This window comes from Pempheris klunzingeri, chromosome 8 (genome assembly GCF_042242105.1).
Source record: "Pempheris klunzingeri isolate RE-2024b chromosome 8, fPemKlu1.hap1, whole genome shotgun sequence".
NCBI classification, from domain to species: domain Eukaryota; kingdom Metazoa; phylum Chordata; class Actinopteri; order Acropomatiformes; family Pempheridae; genus Pempheris; species Pempheris klunzingeri.
The window spans coordinates 3,661,886-3,682,408 of NC_092019.1; the positions used below are offsets into that span (position 1 = coordinate 3,661,886).

General features: G+C 41.4%; 1 protein-coding gene across 1 annotated transcript in view; it reads left to right on the top strand.

Annotated features, from left to right (window-relative positions):
• The window catches only part of cdk14 (cyclin dependent kinase 14), a 150,031-nt gene that overhangs the window by 39,212 nt on the left and 90,296 nt on the right, over positions 1 to 20,523 (top strand). Inside the window, exons 3-6 of the mRNA XM_070835382.1 lie at positions 8,662 to 8,907; positions 14,316 to 14,410; positions 15,063 to 15,142; positions 18,409 to 18,503. Of these exons, the coding sequence (XP_070691483.1) occupies positions 8,662 to 8,907; positions 14,316 to 14,410; positions 15,063 to 15,142; positions 18,409 to 18,503 (516 nt within the window). The remainder of the gene's footprint in view (positions 1 to 8,661; positions 8,908 to 14,315; positions 14,411 to 15,062; positions 15,143 to 18,408; positions 18,504 to 20,523) is intronic.

Below are 20,523 nucleotides of genomic sequence, written 5' to 3' on the forward strand. Positions count from 1 at the left end.
TCAGTTACGAACCCTGTGCTACAACTTGTGTACAGTTTTGTTCACAGAATAAAGCAGCAGCACAGTGTAGTAGTAACAAAATAAGGATATTCATAGACTTTAAAATCCCTTCTCACAGGTTACATACAACTATAAACTGTGACCAGTTTACCCAAAGAGCTTGGGAGCCACTCATCTAGACATTATCTGTAGTTGACTGATTGGTCCAGTTTTAAACTATCAAACTAAAACCTATTCTAGGGGACATTTGTCACACTAAATTCACATTGTGAAAGCTGAGCTGGGGTGCAGGCTGGCTCTGTGGGGCTGTAAACTAGTAGGGAATAGTTGCAAGCAAAGGTTATCTTCCTCTGTATTCACACCACCTATTTCTTCATCTAGTGTACCATCCGAGACATCTTTTGCTCGTCTCATGTAGATGTTACTATCACCTCGAATATGTTACAGGAGCATCAAATCAATCCAGAGCTTCAGTGCTTGCTCCTGGAAGGATAGGTCAGGACAGAAAGCGCCACTCTCGTGTAAAGACCTTGCAGGCCTCTGACAGTAGACACGATGCTTTTATTCAGATGTGTTTCCCCAGAGATGAAGTCAATAGTACACAGTGTGATTCATATCAAGTGCCTACAAAATAGAGGTGTTTGCTAAAGTGGCTCTTGTGCTAATGAGTCAGCTGTGAATGTCCAATTAGACCTGAAATCCACATCCAGTTATTGCCGTATTCTTATGCTGATATCATGTGGGCACTGTTATGTAAAATCGAAACATTTGACATGCGACAGATACTTTTTCACTGCAAGCACTGCATCAGTCAAAACACGTCTTAACGTTGATGCTACTGTTGGTCAGTCCACTGCTTTGGTCCACACATAAATGCCTCAACAGCTTTTTAATGGATTTCCTTGAACTATTACACAGACTGAGAGCAGGTATCCTAGTGACATTTTTAGTTATTTTTCATCACTTGAATTCATTTATTTTGAAATACAATCAAACTAGTAGATGGATCGGCATGGGATTTATTACAGCCATTCATCCCCCCCCTCAGGATGAATTGTAATAACTTCGGTGATCCTCTTTGGTCAATATTCCAATGTGTCTGTTGTGCTAGTGCTAAAATGCTGAGGATTTTGAGCATAGCTTTAAAGTCATCCAGTGATGACCCTTTTCCCTATTGGACTACAGAATAATAAATGGACTTCACTGTAGAGGAAAAGCAGTGATGGCGGTATTGTGTCTCACCAGTATGGAAGATTTCCATACCAACTTTAAAAAAAAAAAAAAGAATAAAATCAGATTTAAATGATGAGAACTCATTGTGATGTTTTTCCAGCTTAACTGTGTATCTGAAGACTGTAATCAACCCTCAGAGCAGCACCTGTGTTTAAGACAGAATAAGGTAATTCCCACTTTTGCAGCGGTTTTGTCTTGCTCCGTGTAAAAGTTGCTCCATGTAGTGAAGTATTTTTCTCATAATGCCGGGCTCCTCACGCAGGTTTCTCAGCCTTATATGATAATGCTTTTGAAGATGAGTGAGGCTGTCTGGAATGGTAAGGACAGACATTGGTGGGGTGGTGGCTGAGGTAAGGAGCTGGCCACATCACAGTCATTCTCCTGAGTGACTGTGCGGTCTACTGGAGCCATAACTGCTGGGAAGCCAGCCAATTTAATCATTTATATGTCGGCACTTTCTATTCTTCAGAATCCCAATCAAAAGCACTGGCTGGTTTTACTAATCGGGAGGTAGAAGGCCTGGCTGAGTCACCAGCTGGCCAGAACATTTCCTCCTCCAAGAAGTCTGCTGGACCTCCGACACCTCCCTCATTCTGGGAGGAGAGGCTGGCTGGTTGACACAGTAGTGACAAATCGTGTTGGGATGTGGTCCGTGATGATCTGTTGACATGGCTAGTGATCCTCACAAAGCAAAACAACTGCTTGTTGTCTCACAAGATGTAGAACCAATCTGTACAATTTCCGTTAACACTGAGAGATAACTGAGGTCTTTAGACAAACAAATCTGAGGGGAGAAACTTGTTTCATCATTTTAGGATTAAGGATCATTACAAAATAACAACTTAGCCTAATTGGAAAATTAGCCCATTATGCCCACTCTGTGAAGAAACTGACTGTAGATACTGATTCATTAGGACTGCAATAACATGTGGCAATGTGTGGTGCAGGCTACAAACAAAATCTGTAGCATACTACAATACCTATCAGACTTTATCTTTAGAGTATTTACCATACTGTAAGATGCATCCTGTTGAAAAATACATGAACTGAGTTGATGATACTTTTCTCATTAATCAGTTTGCCTACTCAAATGTAATTTAGGCTGAATATGAAGATGTCGTTTTACTGCGTGCATGACGTCCACTGTGGCTGAATGTTGAAGCTACCTGCGTGAGGAAAACCTTGATTGTATTGAATCAACTAAAAAAAACGTTTCCACCCAGTTTGGAAATGCAAAGTCAATGCATTATTCACACTGTAAAGCAGAATCTGAATCACAGATAATTTCACATCCTTTAATGAATTATTATTCTATAAAGAGGAGGCTTAAAGAGGGCTGTATTTTGGTTATAGGAGCATTTGCTAGACCAGATGTATGATGAAAAATGTGTTGTCTTTTTATAGTCTGTCTTGTTAAAATGAAGTGTACCAGACTCTTAATGATGCAACATGCCTCAGAAATATAGTAAAATAATTTGGGGAATGAACTTTATCAAAGCTGTTCAATATATACCACTTTCTGAGCTATTTCAGTGATCATATAGACCAATACTTTCCGAGATGTTTTTTTGTTTTCTGCAGCGGCGATGTTGGTACTAAATTCTGTACGAGCCACTATCTGGGGCATCAGTTAGCTGATGGGATATTTTATTCCACCACATATGTTAATTAAGTCTCTCATCCACAATATCTTAAGGCTGGTATTCAAAATGATAAAGAGCCACAGCAGCAAAGTAACAAAAATGCATTTACATATTTTATTTTGCTTGTGCACTTAATGAGAGTGACTTGCAGAGAGAAGTCACATTGGCGGAGACGGGATGCCAACAGAACTCAAGGATATGGGGAAACTGGGTTGGTCTGTGCCAAAAAGGAAATTACAATATTTCATCACAAAATAAAGTAAAATATATGAAAACTTAGGCTGATATATCATATTGATGTGTTTGTGTTTGGAGTCAAAACTTTTCCTCACCCTCAGTCATGTTTAGTGGCTGCTCTGACCCCAAAAGCCAAAGTAAGAGAACAAATACACACCAAGTGTTACCCTACAATGTCTACAGGCAAAAGCGTTTATTGCCGTTCCAAATGGCCATTCACTCATTCACTCATTCACTCATTCACTCATTCACTCATTCAAATGGGTGCACAACAGTACAAACTCTTGGACAGGCTTACATTAAAAATGTGTTGCTCATAGTGAATTATCATCTGACTCTGCAGTTCTCCTCAGCTCCATGGAGTGTTTCAGCATCTTTGTGCTTTGGTTTTGCTGTGTTGGTTTGCTCTCGCATTTGTTGGGTGGATAGAACAATTACTCCAAATGAATGCCAATATTGCTAATATTGGTACACATAAATAGGCAATCATTTGCCAATAAATGCGTCCTATTAACTCTCTGGGGTAAAGGGTAGCCTGTTATGATCGAATCTGTTCCTACTTAACAAACATTACCCCCGTTTTCATCTTGCTGTGAAATGGACTTGCTGCCTGGGTCTGTCATGTGAGCCTCACCTTGCACATGAAAGTGGTCAGAGATGGACCAGATGTGACTGTTACTGAAAAGTCACCATACTGACATGTCAGCTTACCCCTCGATCAGATCTTATTCTGTTAAACTGGGAGTCATTATCAGTCGTATCAGTCCATTATTCCTTCCCAGTCACCCATCTCTGTCAGCAGGCTGTGACCAAGGCATCACACAAAAAACTGCTGTTTGAGAAAGCACCACCACACACACACACACACACTCGCACCTGCCATTCAAGAGCACTGGAACAAAGCCCTGTGTTGCTCAGGCAGTGTGGATGAGGTGTTTTTTTCCAGTCTCTCCTGGTGTATCGTCTCACTATCGTCTTGAGCCCGTGATGAGCCAAGGCAAACCGATAGCTCTGCTTTGTCTCAGTTAAATGAAAATGCATTCACACGGTGGGTAAGCCCTAAATGTGGCCGAGTTAACATGGCTGATAGCTGTGAGTAAGCAGAGGCCATAAGAAGGCTTTATGGCTGATTGCTCTTTTATGGCCCTGTGGTTCTTGTCATACTTCAAGCTAATGTCATCAGTAACTACCCCTCTGGAGATAGTTGCATTAGCCTGGGCCTGCCCACTGTGTTACTGCCTACCTTTTCCATTACTGTATGACAACTCTAAGACAAGATAAATCTTAAATAATCCCTGTGTGTCAATGGGGTCACTGCAGCAGTAGAGAATAAATTATAGATAGGAAAACAATGCAGTTTATCACCGTTTGTTTATGTGTGTGCATGTGTGTGTTGGTATATCAGAGTGGCGGTGGTGATGGAGGAGGGCAGTGGTGATTAAAGAGGCTGTCCTTCAACCAGAATCGATATGGTGTAATTGCATCCGCGGCGGGGTTTTCCTGTATTGGCGGGGCGTTCCCATCCTGGCAACAGAGGAAAGCCAGATGTTGCAGGGAATCCACATGCTGTGATAAACCACTGAGCAAAGTCGGCCTTCTTGTCATCTATACACAGGATTGCCTTCACATGGAGTCCTCACACACTCATTTCTATATATTTATATGTAAATCATCTTAAAAGAACTTCCAAAGAGCTTTGGGGGGCTGCAGAGTGAAGTAACATGTTGAATTTCACTTGCAAGTAGTCCTTTTACCCAGAGTTTATAAGAAAACCCCCCAAAAAACGTTGATTTACGCAGCTTTAAGAATGATTGTACCAGAATTGCTTTCAGTGTTTGTTCTTTCTCTCTGGACAGAACATAACTGGCTATTGTAGCTACTGCTGGCACATATGCTAATATTACATTGCTTCGAGGTTAAGGCCATTTCACACTGCTGCACAGCAACTGTCTGTGTGAAAGAGTGCTCCCCCCAAAAGGAAAGCACTTTTTGTGGCAGCTGCTGCTAATAAGGTCCAAGGCTGCAATTACATCTTAGTGTTGGTACTACCCCCCTGTCTCTCTCAAGTCAACTCAAAAACCCTGTATTTAGCTTTAGCTCGCTCTTTCTAACTAGCTGGTGCTGTGTTGTATTCGGACACCAGCGGTATCAGTGTGGATGTATTATCAGCTCCTCCATTGCAGTTGAGTATTGCGTGTCAAAGAAGATACCTCCACTTGTCCTTCATCCCATAATTACTGCCAGAAGTTCAGCACGGCGACGTTTGAGCGGCAGTGCCAAATTTCACTTCATAGCCCTACCAGTGTGATCGAAACCACTTTCCCTCTGCCACCATCCTCTCACTGAAATGACTGGAGGTGCCAGGTTACCATGCAATAGTCTGAAAACCACTTTATAAGGCAACATAAACTGAAGTGTTGTATGTCCACACACCGTATGTCAGACTTCAGTTGACATGTTGAAAAATACATAACACAAAAAGGAAGTAAAATGGATGGATCAGTGGCGTCTGTGGCTTTCTGTCGGTGGGTCCACCACTGAGGGAAAGACACAAGAGGGCCAAGTGGGATTGTGCCTCAGTCTCTATCTCGTCCCTACATTTCTTCCATTAACAGCTGTGCCTCTGAGTTAGGACTGTGCACAGACACCTGTTGTGTCAGGAAGAAGCAAAGTCTGTTGGCTTTTCACCACATTTTACCAACTTACCACTAGAATCCACCACTAGAATCAATCCCTCCAGCTTCTCTCAGGAGATCTTCATCCGCTTCCTCGCCAGATTATTTGGATGTTACGCTAATGACACATTTTAAATGTTTCACGCAAAACCACAAAGGAAAAGTCCAGGGCTCACCACTTTCATTAGGAGTCATCCTCTGGGGACCATTAATGTTCGAACACAATTATGTGCTGATCCATGAGGTAGATTTTGAGATGTAGAGAAATTTAAGATCGATCATTTGCATCGAACGGTTCATTTGAGAATGCAAACCGGGCACAATGTAACCAGGCACAGGTGTGTTTTGTAACACAAGAGAAGAGCAACAACGTAGCTAACAAGGGATATTGTATTCTAAACCCAACACTTGGCACACAGGCTGTTAATGAAGGAGCTCACAACACAAGACCAAAACAAGCTGTTGCTGTCAGTCACAGGACAAACGCCTCAATGAGAAATCTTCATTCATGCCAGACGCAGTAGGAAGAGTGTTTTGTGGCTCAGTGATCTAGAGGTGTGGCACAGCAGGTTAACTAGGAGAGCCATGCTCATCGGCAAACTAACCACTCCTGCACTTTCTAGGAAACCTGCATGTAACACACACTTAAAGCAGGATGTCCATAGTTCTACGTTAGATCGTTTACAGCTGACGTGAAACTATCGTGTGATGCCCAGTGGTGGAAGAAGTATTCAGATACTTCCCAAAAGTAAAAGTAGCAATACCATGGTATGAAAATACTCTTATTTACTTGACTACATGTCACTGATAATGGCTCTTTATCTTACTGAGGTGACCAAAAGTAAGTAAGTGCTCATTATCATAACTGATGCATCAATATGAATGCAGGATTTTCATGCTGGTCAAGGTCGAGCTAGTTTCACCTATGAGTTAATGATTAAATATTAATCTATAAAGTCCTTAGTAGCAAGTAGCGGGAAATCTCAAGTAAAGTACAAGCAACTCAAAATGACACTTAATTCTAGTAGCTGCGTCGGTGTACCTGTGGGCTGAGTGTGTGCAGACAGTCGGTCCAATGTGCAGGAATCCAGAAACTCCTCATAAGGGAAGTACAACTTCTGTTATCCCCAGTGTTTCTGTTCCTAGTTCTGGTTACACCGGTGACCTTTTTATCATTCTGCCATGTGATGATTCTCTGAGAACATAAGCCTTGTTGAACACATCCTTCCCAGACCCTCTCATCAAATATTCATGCCCTGTAGTGTGATAGGTCCTAAACGACGGTATTCGTCTTTGTTAGTTCATGTGCTCCTCCAGATGACAACTGCTGTCACTGAAGACACACTGGACATACATGGGACTCATGTGTATGACAGCTCAGCTGCCTCATTACCAAACTCCTCATCTCTGTTTCTATTTATCCTGCGTCTTTCTCTTGTGTATTTTCTGGCCCATTTTTCTCGCTCATCTCCTGAGACATCATATACTTCTGTTACTCTGGCTGGAGTGCTTCAGTTTTTTTTTTCTTGCTTGAAATGTTTTCATGTGCAGATGAGTAAACGCTTGGAACACTGCCTTACTAATTTTGTCTCGAAAGGCAAGATGCTCTATTGTACGTTTTTACACTGAGTTACCTTCTTTTTTTAACAGTGTTACAGGTAATAAATACATGACTATATTTGAACATTATTGGACAGTGTAAGGTGGACCACTAATCCACATATACTCTATCATATGGAGAACTAGCCAAGTTTCTTGTTGACTGGTTGAACAAAACTGAATACATAAAAAAAAAAGCCTTTTCTCTGATATTGTTCATGTATGAACAAGATACATTTGTGACTGTGCTTGGTAGAAAACATGAAATACACTGAATGCTATGTGGCACTCAAATACAGACCTTCAGTTGACTTTAGAGAAAAGAATGACAATTTATATCATGATTTCAGTCAGAGATCACAATTTAAATACTTTATCTGGATTCTGGATCCAGCTTGTAGTAATTTGTGGTGTCTCATCAAGCATCATGCGGAATAGTCATATTTGTATGCATGACACAGAATGGAAAACTTAATCATCATCACTATAATTGTAATCAACAGGACTATCAAAATATATATATATATATATATTTTAAGATCTCATTAGCATCACAGAAGAAGGCAGTGTGTATAGTGGGAAATGCTCTGCTGTGCCCAAGGAAACCTGGCCCATGTTGAAGAACAAGCCACAGAGCTGCAAGATGACTCCTCCTTGTGTATTAGAGTAATTAGAAGTTCTTCCTGCAGGGGAGCCCAGGACTAAATATTTAATCTGAAGGGAGCCGTGGCAAAACATGTCATGCCGCCTGCGTCTTTTGTGTCCAATATACACAGTCCATGGTGGAGGAGCAGCTGGTAAGGTGCTTTGTGTTGGAAAATGAAGTGTGGAGGGCTGTGTGTGTGCCCAATGGGCTTGTAGGAGACAATTTGTAGCAAGTCTGCACAATTGTATGGATGTGTAGATGTGTGTCAGAGATAAGGTGGAATTGTGTGAATGTGCAGTATGGGAGCAGCAGCAGCAGCAGACGGCGGTGTGTGTGTGTGTGTGTGTGTGTGTGTGTGTGTGTGTGTGTGTGCAGCAGAGCCGACAGAGGCTGGAGCTGTTTTGATCAGAGAAAAGAGAGATGGAGATAAAAAAGGCTCTCATCCTAGCAGAGAGGTAGCAGCAAGGCTCTACAGGGAGGGAAGAGACCCAGTCTGACAGAGAGATGAAAAACAGGCAGGATCTGGAAGGCGGGGGCACAGTCAGTTTTTGGCTGAACACCGGTAATCGCAGATGGATATTTTTCTTTAATGCTCACTTTCATCTTCTCTTCTTGTCCTCTTCGACAGATATGTGTCACAAAGATGTCCACACGCAGCTGCCAGGGAACAGACTCGGTCATCAAGCCCCTGGACACCATCCCTGAGGACAAGAAGGTGAGAGTGCAGCGCACGCAGAGCGGCTTCGACCCGTTCGAGAAGCCCGCCAGCCAGGTGAAGAGGGTCCACTCTGAGAACAATGCCTGCATCAACGCCAAGAGCTCGTCCGCCGGCAAGGAGTCGCCCAAACTGCGTCGGCACTCCAGCCCTAGTTCTGTGAGTACCACTTTCCACAACCGGCACTGCTCCCAGCAGACCACACTGCAGCAAATCTGACAATAACAGCACCACAGTGTACACCAACTGTGCACCGTTTTTATTCAGAACATCACTGAGCAATATATTTATCTAGAACAACATTTTCCTTACTTGTGCAATACTTTTTATATTCCTTTGTCTTTTTTTTCTATATCCCGACTGTGTACATTGTCCCTATTTTTATACTTCATCTTCCGTACATACTTTTTAATATGTATACCTCCACTAGTATAGTCTACTATAGTTTATTATTCATTGTTTTACTGAAGTTCTTTTTCTGCTCTTCTTTTCTTTTGCTTACCTGCTGCTGTGACACTGTGAATTTCCCCGCCGTGGAACTAATAAAGGAAAATCTTATCTTATCTCTTTCACACACTGGAGGAGCCGGTGTGCCAGGGTATTTCTTTAATTGATTCCATAGTTGTTGTTGAAATTTTTCAATGGAGTTAAAATCCTTCTCATCCTTTTTATCCGTTTGTGGCCTACATTGCAGCGCTTTAACTGCACAATGTATATCCTACCACAGTCGACAAAGTCATGTGTCACAGTAGCAAGAAATAGCAGTATCATTAAGAGAGAGATGAGATGTCTGGTAGCTAAAATGAGTCTTTCTTGCCTCTAATTGGCCGGTGCTTGCATCACCGCACTTTGATTGTGGCTCAGATGTATTAAATGCTAACACAGACATCTAGGTTCATCAGTTAGACCCAGCTGTCTAATCCCTGGCTATCCACAAGAAGACTTAAATCGTGTGGAGCTGATGTAGATCTTTGTAACTTTTGAAACAAAAATAAGAAAATCTTCCTATTACAAATGAAAAGTTGACTCGGTTAACAGAACACAGTGGTGTTGCTGTGTCTGATATGACGAGTAGCTTATGGTGGCTAATGTTGGCACACTGTAGATACTGTAAACACTGCTGTGTGCTGGACGTGACTCAATCAGGTGCCTCACCTGAGACGTGTTTGTGGTTTCCTGCTGCCTAATGACGATGGCGACTTTAAAGGAATTGCTCGCACCGTATAACCGCCCAGAAACACAACAACACCATAGTAAGGCGAAGCCACCGTCAGCGGTGGTGCTGATGATGCAGCATTTGGTAGGCAGTCACCTCTGTTAGAGCCGATAAACAGTGGGTGAGAAATCAGTCAACAGTTGTGCCAGCGTTGCCGTGGAAACACAGCTTGTGTTTTGAGATAGGATGGGATAGAGGTGGGCATTTCTTTCATTTTGCACATAATTAGTCTTAATCTTGAGTCTTAAAGTCTTAATATCTGTGGGACTTTCTAAACTCATTAAACTAGTTAGTTATTAAAAGCATGTAATGCTGATAGGATAGTGTTGAAAAAGTTACATTTCACTGTATAGTTAATGTTTGAGTTATTGATGATGGCATATCAGTGCTCCGATACACAGTGCTGCCATCTAGCATTGTTCATTAATTAATCTAGAAGGCAATCCAAGGCCCAAAGACAACCCTCAATAACCTCGATTTGTAGCGTCACAACATACACACCTCGGCAGAAAGTCTAAAGCATGGGTAGTGTGAGAGTAGTGGTAGCAGTAAAGCACTATATTGCACTGTACTTATTTCATATTACATGTTGTACTTGCTCGTGCTTACAAGTACTGTTGGCGCTATATCATTTCCTGACTTACCTTCCATTGAGGGTAACTTGTGAGGTGAAAGTGTGTTTTCCATCTACCTGTTTGCATGTGCCTTTTTAATTTATGCATAAAAAAGCAGCTGTTCAAGAAAAACAAGTCAAAACGTCACTCAGCTGTGGTGGAAAAGTTGATGCACTGATAAAAGCTAAAATGCAACATGTAAACTTAAACCCTAAAGCTTCTTCCAGAGGTGAGACATTGTGAAAGACAAAAACATGGTGCGATCTTTGGGGAGCAATGAGGAAACTATGACCCTCCTCGATTTGAATATGTGAAACAATCACCAGTGTTATATTTCCGTCATGTTTGTTTTCCACTGTTTGAGGTTTGACTGGCACTTTTTAATTACTTCATCTCGTTGCATCCTCTTCCTCTTGGAGAGAGGCAACTCCTAATATTCACATATCAGTAGTGGATGGAAACACACATTAATGCACATCGTCTTTGGCAGATTTCTTGGAAATTTGATTAAATTTGTTCGCTTGCATGGAAACCTGGCTCATGTCTCGCCCTGTTCCTCGTAGAGATTATAGGGGAGTGAAATCTGGTGTGAATGTGCCAGAGTGTGTTTTATTGGAAGTTTATACAAACCCAAAAGAAAACTACATACCAAATGACTAAAAACAACCAAAACAACCATAAAACGTTCTCAAAATTAACACAAATAAACATCAGCAAATAAAACGGTAGATGGTAACCCCATCAAGTTTCATTTTTATCTAATATACTAAAACTTCCCTCCTCCATACTAAGACAGCTGGACAGTAGGACGATAGTGTGCACTTGCATGGCCTTGACGTGGCTGCAGCTTTTCAGAAGCTGTCAAAGCACCAATTATCCCTTTTATTCTCAGGTGTTGTGCTTTTGGCAGCCTTTTCTTTTCTCCGTCTGAAACCCGTTTCCCAGCCTCTTTTCCTTCACACCGTTAATTGAAGGCTGTTTACAAACAACATGATTTCTTAATCATGCAAATGAGATTTTCAGGTTTTATACATATGTGGTTTCTTTTTTTTAATTTAGCTCAGAATGTGAAATGCCTAATGAATGTGCGCACAAATGGGATTTAATAAGTGTGATATGAGGCTTGACTGATTGCCTGCCAGCATCGCTGTGAGACACTAATGAATTGTTTCAGCCGTGATTATGAAAATGTGTAAATTGTCCCTTTCGTGGTCCTTTTGTTTAGACAACCCAGCCGATCCAACTCTTTTGGATTTCACAACCTCCTGGTTTCAAAAATTGGATGGTAAACTTTTCTCTGACCATCATTCATTGCCTGCCCTTGGCCATAAGGAGCTTTAAGCAGCAGAGACACTTTATAAGGATGCTGCACTCATGTCAGATCATTTGAAATTTCAACATTCTTATATATTTAGAACAATTTACTCACCAAACGAAATAAAACCCCTCCCTCTCCCCTCACCTATCCCGTGTGTCGGACACAGGAGGCAGGATTTAAGGGCCCAAACAGCATGGAGTGCTCATTCTTGTGACTCTTCAAAGCGAATGTCTTGACTGTTGCTTCAGTTTTTCAGTTGGACCTTTGGGGCTCTGTTATTGACATGAATTAGCAAACACCAAGATACACCAGACCGATGACGTTCCTAGTTTTGTCAGTGTATCCTCCATCGTTTGCACTAATTGGACCCCCATCAGTATCTTTTTGGATGATTGGCATGTTGAATTAGCTGTAGCTGATAAAAGTCATTCTCTGAACTTAGTCAAAGTTTGTTTGTGAGGAAGAAGAATCTCTTTACAACCATAAGTGAAATGTGTGTTTCATCTCTCAGTTGAACTGCCATATACTGTACATCATATGCTTTAAGCAAAAGTAGAAAACCTCAATCATTTGAAGGAAGTAGCTCATTAAAAATTAGGTGGAAAAGAAAGTTGGCTACAGATTTTATTTCAGTGTGTCAGAAATATTTTGTCACTTTGTTTCCAAGTAGCAGCCACAAGTATTTTTTCTGGACAGGCTTGTTGTTTTTTTGTGAGGTGGTGTGATTTTTCTTCATTGATCATTTATTCATTTTCTTTTTTTTTTAGTAATAAACTGAATTCTGGAAGTCTGATTTAGGTGTGCTGCTGGGTAATGCAGTCCCATGTTGGATGAGCCATTGCGATGTTATAACATGAAAATAAAGAACACAGACATGATTTCTTTTCATTAATTCAAGCAGTGAAGGGCAGGTGTGAAAAGATCGATGCAGAATGATGTAGACAGAAAAAAGACTATTTGTACATGAAAAATGCATGAGAGGGGAATTTCTTTGTAGTCCAACTCGATATCAGTGAGAGAGGCAACATGAGTCTCTGTGAGAGGTTCCTCAGGCCACCAGGAGGGGAATATCTGAGCGTTCAACTGAGTTGCTTCACAGATAGAGTTACGCTTCCTGCTTGATCCCTGGAGGAAGTCTAATTTGTTTAGAGAAGCCTCAGAAATGTTGAGCCTAATAGAGCTGCAGAGGATGGTGAGATAACATCAGAGGGATGATCACGCAGCGAGGGCAGTGCAGATGTAGCGAAGGCAGCACCGCGCTTTAGACAATCTTTGAAAGTGTGTGTGTGTGTGTGTGTGTGTGTGTGTGTGTGTGTGTGTGTGTGTGTGTGTTGTGACGCTGGAAGCAGAGCTCCTTGAGGGTTGTCCTGGGCCTTGGGTTTGCTTCCAGGTACATTAACAGCACTGGATGGTAGCGTCGTGTGATGTGAGCATCTCTATGCCATCATCAAATGAACACGAGCTGTGTGCCAATGTTCTTACTACATATTGAATCTAAGCAGCTTTTCAGGTTGTGGTATGTTTACTTTGGAAAAGTGACAAAACCGGGGCGTCTGACAGCAGGTTGCTTCTGAAGTGTGTTTATGTTCTCAGGTGTCACAAAGAAGAGCGTCATTACTGCCGTTAGACTGCAAATGTTATGATTAATGACAAATACGTGGAGAAGAGGTGTTTTGTACAGCAGGATTATTGTGGGATCACTGTGTCACACACTTTTTTTAATGGAGTCAATGAGCTGCCGAATTACACACAATAGGATACAAGCTCAGCAGACCAGAGTCAGGCTGATCAGGGTGGGCCCCCCCTCACACAGGTGCTGTTAGGCATATGTGTTATCATGGTTACCACATTATTTTCAGAAATATATATATATATATAATTTCCCAAGCTGTTCACAGCTGTTCGCTTAGCTTTAGACACTAAAATGATCAAAGGGTGCTATTTTCTTATAGTTTGGTCATTTAAAAGTGCATTTTGCATATTATGGAACCTTTTAAAGATCATCACCACATCACTGCAGTCGTGTCCAATTACATGAAGTTTTAAAGTTGAGCTAGTTTCCACATTTCACGTCAGCTGGATATGAACACACTCAGTTCTGGGCCTCATTTCCTCCCAGCTGTGGTTGTTACCTTTTCCTCTGTGAACTGTTGACAATGAAAAATGTCTAAAAGTTGTGAGCTGATGATTAAATGAAAACTAGTCTTCAGAGTTTTTACATAAAATGAAAAGTGAGATTTTCTCTCCTCCTCCTCGTTGACATTACACCTCCCAGATGATGCAGTAGGGAGCCTCCGGATTTTAATATCTCACATACACTTGTGATGTAGTCTGTGAAATCCTCGGAGAGTTTTCTTTTCTGGGTTACCCAATCCATCCTTTTTATATTACCTTTGCATATCTCTTTCTTTTCCCTTAGCCTACAAGCCCCAAGTTTGGAAAGGCAGACTCCTATGAAAAGCTGGAGAAACTGGGAGAGGGTTCATATGCTACAGTTTACAAAGGGAAGAGCAAGTAAGTAGCATGTGCATGACGAAGTACGTCTAATCCAGTCACTCTTCTTTATAGTTCATGAGAGCCACTCACGCAGGCAGTGAATGTTACATTTAATTATACTGGAGCAGCGCTGTAACTGAATGACATAATTAAATGCAACAGCAATAACATCTACGGCGTGTAGTTTTATGTAAATAATATTTTCACCTCTCTGTAGAGCTGCAAATCCCACACAAGCAAAGTAATTTCTTTTATTTTAATCACTGTAGGCTGGGAGCTTTCATTTATTGATTGAACAGCTCTGTTCCACTTGTTATGTTGTTCTGCTTTTCGCTCCACGTTTGGCTAATGAAACTCTCCAAAATGAAAAGTTCACATACTGTAAATGTATGAAACTTCACACCACTGTAATTTTCTCAGTAATGATGTTAGTGTGCGCCGCTCGTCACGACAACAGCTTTGATTGGTGGGCTTTATTCAGATGTAATCCTGTGGCCTTGTAGCCGGGTCTCACTCCACTGCTGCTAAATTACATTTCATTGACTTAACAATCCTCGCTGTTCTCTGGCTTCACTGGTTTTAATAGATTCTTTTTTCATGTCACCAAAAAGAAGAAAAAAAGACAAACACGGGATTACCATACTTTGACTGCCCATTGTGTTGTTGCCAGGGTGAATGGGAAGCTGGTGGCTCTGAAGGTGATTCGTCTTCAAGAGGAGGAAGGAACCCCCTTCACAGCCATAAGAGAAGGTAAGAGGTTTAACTCCAAGAGCAGAGACTGTTTAGATGTTTAAATATGACTGAAATACAAATAAACAGACTGGAGTGAAATCCTCGTGACGAATCTTGGACCCCCAACTTCTTCTTCTATTTCCCCTTCAATAGAAGTTCCTTTTGAATCGTGACTCAAGAAAACAATTTGGTGAAGCAACAATAAAAAGGAAGTTCTATTTTTGCTAAACTATAAAAGAGTTGTAAACAATGCTGAATTTTGCTTTCGCTGTAACCCATCAGGTCGCCTGGACACGTGGTTTGTACCACAGAACTCCTGACTCGGCAGGACTGGTGGTCCCGAGTGAGCGGGGTTTAGAGTTCAGGAGCTGTTTTCTTGTAGCTGACCCATCAGTTTTCACTAATGTTCACTCTCCGCAAAATACACTGAACACATTCAGGAGGCCTTTTTCTCAAGCTGTGGTCTTGTCTGCGCTGGTGTTCTTATGAAACAACATCCGTCACAGCTTAAGGAGGCTACTGTTCCCATTCAAAGTCTGCATTTAGCCAGGCGTGGCTACGGTGTCCTGTAATATTCATACCCCATTTACACAGAATCTTTTTCTAACTTGTATATTAGCTTGGGGTAGACATGCATTTTGCATCAACCAGCAGTGATGGCATTAAACAGCTCTAAATAACTTTTTCTGTGCCACCGATAATGGCTATATATTATATATAATATTACGTCAGACTCCTCTTTTATCTGATGTGAAGAATATTAGCTTTTGCCATCAAACAGAAGATTTAGAGTCCCACAGGCTCTATTGATCAGACTGTAGACCTCTTTAGTTCCTCAGTCTGTCAAACTGTTGAATCAGAGTTCTTCAACTCACCGTAAACACAGTAAAGTTAGCGATTAACTCGATATTTGCTCCATTATATTAAATAGGTTTTATAGTGCGCCTTCAGCACATGTTCAGTATTTAATGGATGATTTCAAATGAACATGAATGATTACTACTCAAACATGGCAAAAATCCATCTTATCAAGTATTTTCGGTCTATTACTGAAATCTAAAAGTCTTTTTCTTCTTTAAAGTGGAAGGATCTGCCAGGGCATTGAGATTACCCCTGCCCCTTCGCTCAGCATACAGATCAGCCTGTTTCAAAAGTCTCTTTGACTAGACAGAATCCATGAAAACTGACTCTGGAAAATTCTTGAAACACTGTATTAGGAGCTGAAGGTTGAAGCCGTTTCATTGACTGGAAGATTTTCTATTTCACTTATTAGTTGTAATAACACGTAACGGAGTCATTCAGGAACTAAAAAGTCTTGGAGAAATGGATTCTTTGCAGTAAACATACCTAATAAAGTGAAAATACTATCTGCTAACACACAGAATGTAGCTTTTTATTCATATGGCTGATATCCCGTGACTTACCAGTTGTCCTTTTATATGTATATGAGCAGCACAGACCATGTCCTGGCTTGCTTTGTCCTGTCAGTTGTGTATGTGAAGCACTTGGAGCTCCTCAGTTTACTGAAACACTCTCCTCCACAAGCACAACTGGCATTTGAATTTAGATGAGAAAATGCCTGTTTGATCTGTGTATGATCCAGGCCTGATGAAGCGAGAGCCATCCTGGGCTTCAGACGCACACACACACACACACACTCACACACACACACACACACACACACTCACACAGAGTCCAAACTCTCCCTGTGAGCGGATCAGAAAGGCACTTTGAAATTGAACTAATTCAGCAATTACTGAGCAGGAAGCTCCCAGCGCAGATATGTGAGCAGCATTACAGACTTCTGCTGAATAAAGTAATCTATCCAGAGGAGAGGAGAATTGAATGTGTGTGTGTGTGTGTGTCCAAGCTTATTAAAACTGCACACACCCATGCCCATTACTAGAGATGGGATGGGTGTATGTGTGCGAGGGAGGGGGTTGGATCTTCAAACAGTGACAGGATCTTTGAGGTATCTGTAGCTCCTCTCAGTAACCTCCTGCTTACTGAGAGGAGTCCTGCCTGATCTGATTTTTTTAACAACCTTTAGGTCCTCATACAGGATGAATGTATTCATGAGGCTCCATCACTCGCCGGTTCTCTGAGGATTTGGCCGTCAAAGCTCTCCGTGCCCTTGGAAAAGAACTTTGTGTTTGCTAAATGCATCAAATCCTATTTATGTCTCATTTTAAAAAGTGTGCTTATTATGCTGCTCTCGCAATTTATCTTAATGAAACGATTCTCTGTGTTGCCTGACTGTGTGTGGATGAGTTTTTCTGTCAGTTGTTTGTCTGAAAATTTGTCTCTGTGATCACTTAAGAAAGCTTTGCAGTGTTTGAGTCTTTGGATTTTAAATATGGGCAAAAATGTGGGTGTTTCTAACAAATCAATATAGCTAAAACAGAAATGTCGACATTGTTGACTGTCTCCTTAATGTCTTCCTTTAATGAGACATGATGGATCCAGTCTTGCTTTAAATCAACTTATCATGACAGACCTCAAGTCTGTCTTAAATTATCCCTACAATCCAACATTCAGCTAAAATAGTTTGGACAGTCAGTGCAGACAATTTTGTGATTTAAGTCTGACTTGACTTCAAGTGTGCCGTTCTGGTGAACGTCAAGTTTACATTTGACAGCTGCCAGCCGCAACTCACAGTTTCCTCTGGATTTGGTTTTACAAGATGGACAAGATTCTCTGCTGGTTCAAGTGGTCGGCTTAAAGCTGCGCTCCTCTGACCACTTGCACCAGGATTTTAAAGGATTTTCCTTCGCATAACTGACTCTGCAAACCTTCGCTGACCGCGCAACCCATTGCTTTTTTCATATATCTTTTCTATTGGTTGCACAATCCTCCCAAGCTGTTCTCAAGGTTTGACTCAAATGAAGCAAATCTCATGCAGAAGTCTTAACAAGTCTGCTGCAGAATGTACTGATCACACCCATCCTCCTCATTAAGACCCAGTAAGCCTTTTGCCAGTAAAGTGATAGACAATTTGAACATCTCCCCCAGCACATCACCTCAGTGATCTTTTAACAGTGTCCATTACATCATGAATATATTGACAAAGGCGTGTGAGAACTTACTGCAGTAAATCCACCTTGTAATTTATTTTTCTGTTGTAATCTTTCCTTAATCCCCTGTATGTATGTAGTGAGGCTTATAAAGGGCTTGTGTTGCATTCTAATGATGAAGCTAATGAAGGCATAGATCATAGCAATTCCTCTGGTATCCAATATGCACTTCCCTCCAACTCTCTGTGTCTGTCTGTTCTGTCTCTGCAGCATCTCTTCTGAAAGGCCTGAAACACGCCAACATCGTGCTCCTCCATGACATCATCCACACCAAGGAAACCCTGACTCTGGTCTTCGAATATGTGGTGAGTCTGCACACTGCCGCACTGACATCACCCACTTAGACCCTTTAAAGGCAAACTGTCAGGTCTCAAATTAGGTTGAGAATCTGTTTTTAGTGTTTGCTGAAAAGGAAAAGAAACCACAGTTTTAAAGGGCACAGAGGTCAGCGCTCGTCTGTGTCTTCAGTTTGATTGATTGACCTCAGTGTCTGCTCGCTGACTTAGTTTGAGTTTTTAATACTCTGCCCACAGAAACATGAGCTGCGGATATTTTGATTGGCATACTCTTGTTTATAGGGCACTTGAAGAATGTTAAGGCAGCCTTGGCTTTTTCCACTCTTTGCTGTGTGCCATCGGATGGCAGCCAGAAGCCCCAGAGGCTGGTCTGTCTGTGCCCAGAACAGGAAGCTGGGAGGCCATTTTATTGGAAGGTCACTGTTTCCACAACTGTCCTGTAAAGTACATTTGTGTTTGTGCAAACGCAAATGACAGCAAGAATTTTCCATTCATGTATTTCTGGCCTTCAGAAAATCTTCCTACAAGAACAGTTTATAGATGGCAACAACTGAAATATGCTTTTGTTAGCCATGTCCTCTGCCACTCTGTAAGGTCACTACTGGAGCTTAACTTCTTGGTATATTTGTAATATGATCAATGTTTTAAGCACAATAAATGGTCATCTGTTTTCACCCAGGTAAATCTCTGTATTTGGCAGGATACCTGAGTAGTTTAATCTGCTGTCTGGTGTGACATTCCTGTGGTGATGTGTGTTTCTGATGCTCCATATAAAACAAAGAAACTCATATTAAATAGATAAATAAATAACTAAAACTGATAAAATCCAAAAACATTGTCTCTATTATAACCAGTGTGGTAGAAAAAACAGACTTGAAAAGCTCCTAAAGTTAGCAAATTGCAATACGTCCTGTTTTATCTGCAGCCGGTCTGACTGCAGAAAACTAGTCTGTTGTGTTTTAGCCAGTGAAAAGTGGCACCAGAGTTTGCAAACGTTACAACACTTTAAAGTGCTGCTGTTGTGAAAACTGTATATGAACTTCTCTGTTGCTCTCTGGAGATAAAGAGAGTCTTTCCAACTCCTGTCCAAACCAGTGAAAGTCAAAACAATAATACTGAATTATTACTCAGGCCCAGGGGCAGAAAAACATTATCAGGACATCTTTATTGCATACTATTGAAAGTACTGTTCAGCTCAGCTTCCAAATGGCACAAGCAGAAAAACGTTTTCACCTCTGCTTTGTGGACAAAAATCAGACTGGACTTACAACGTTCAGACCAGTCCAAATCCTCTGTTAACCCTTTACACGTGTACCAACTGATGGTCACATTGATATTCAGGCCTGTCTTTGATCTTAAAATGCTGAGCGAGTCCAAATCTCTCACCCAGAACAAGCTTACTCAGCTTTCCATCACCTCTGCATTTAATGAGAGTGAAAACAGGGCAATGCCCCCTGTTGGTAGATGTAACTCATGTCAAAGGTTCAGCTTTTGAAGGCGATTTGGTGAGACGTGAGTGGAACTCAGTGGGTCACATTTGAATAAAAAATGAGAGCAGACATCAGCTTGGCCTTGGAGTACTATATGAGAACTCACTTGCATTTAATTGTATGAATTCAACCTGTTGGCTAATGACTCTATTTGTCCACGATGTTGAACTGAAAGCTGTGTGAATGTGGTGAACTGCTGCTTTCATGATGATCTATCATCTTGTGTCCTGGGCTGTTAATCAGTCTGTGCTGCTTTACATACTGAGGGCTTTTCAACCAGAAGAAAACAGTTCTTTGTTCTCCTCTCTAAGCTAATGATGATTGACAGAGGGATGGAGAAATACAGGGGGAGAGGAGACAGAGAACTGAGGGGAAAAACATTGCTATGTATTACTGAGACATGGAGGGGAAGAAGTAAGATGGACAGGCATGTCCATGTTGGAGGAGCTGTCTGAATTATTCAGCACATGAGGCTCCACTGGTGTGGGCTGCAGTAGGAGATCGTGGAGATTGTAAATATCAGTGTGATTTCAGAGCCA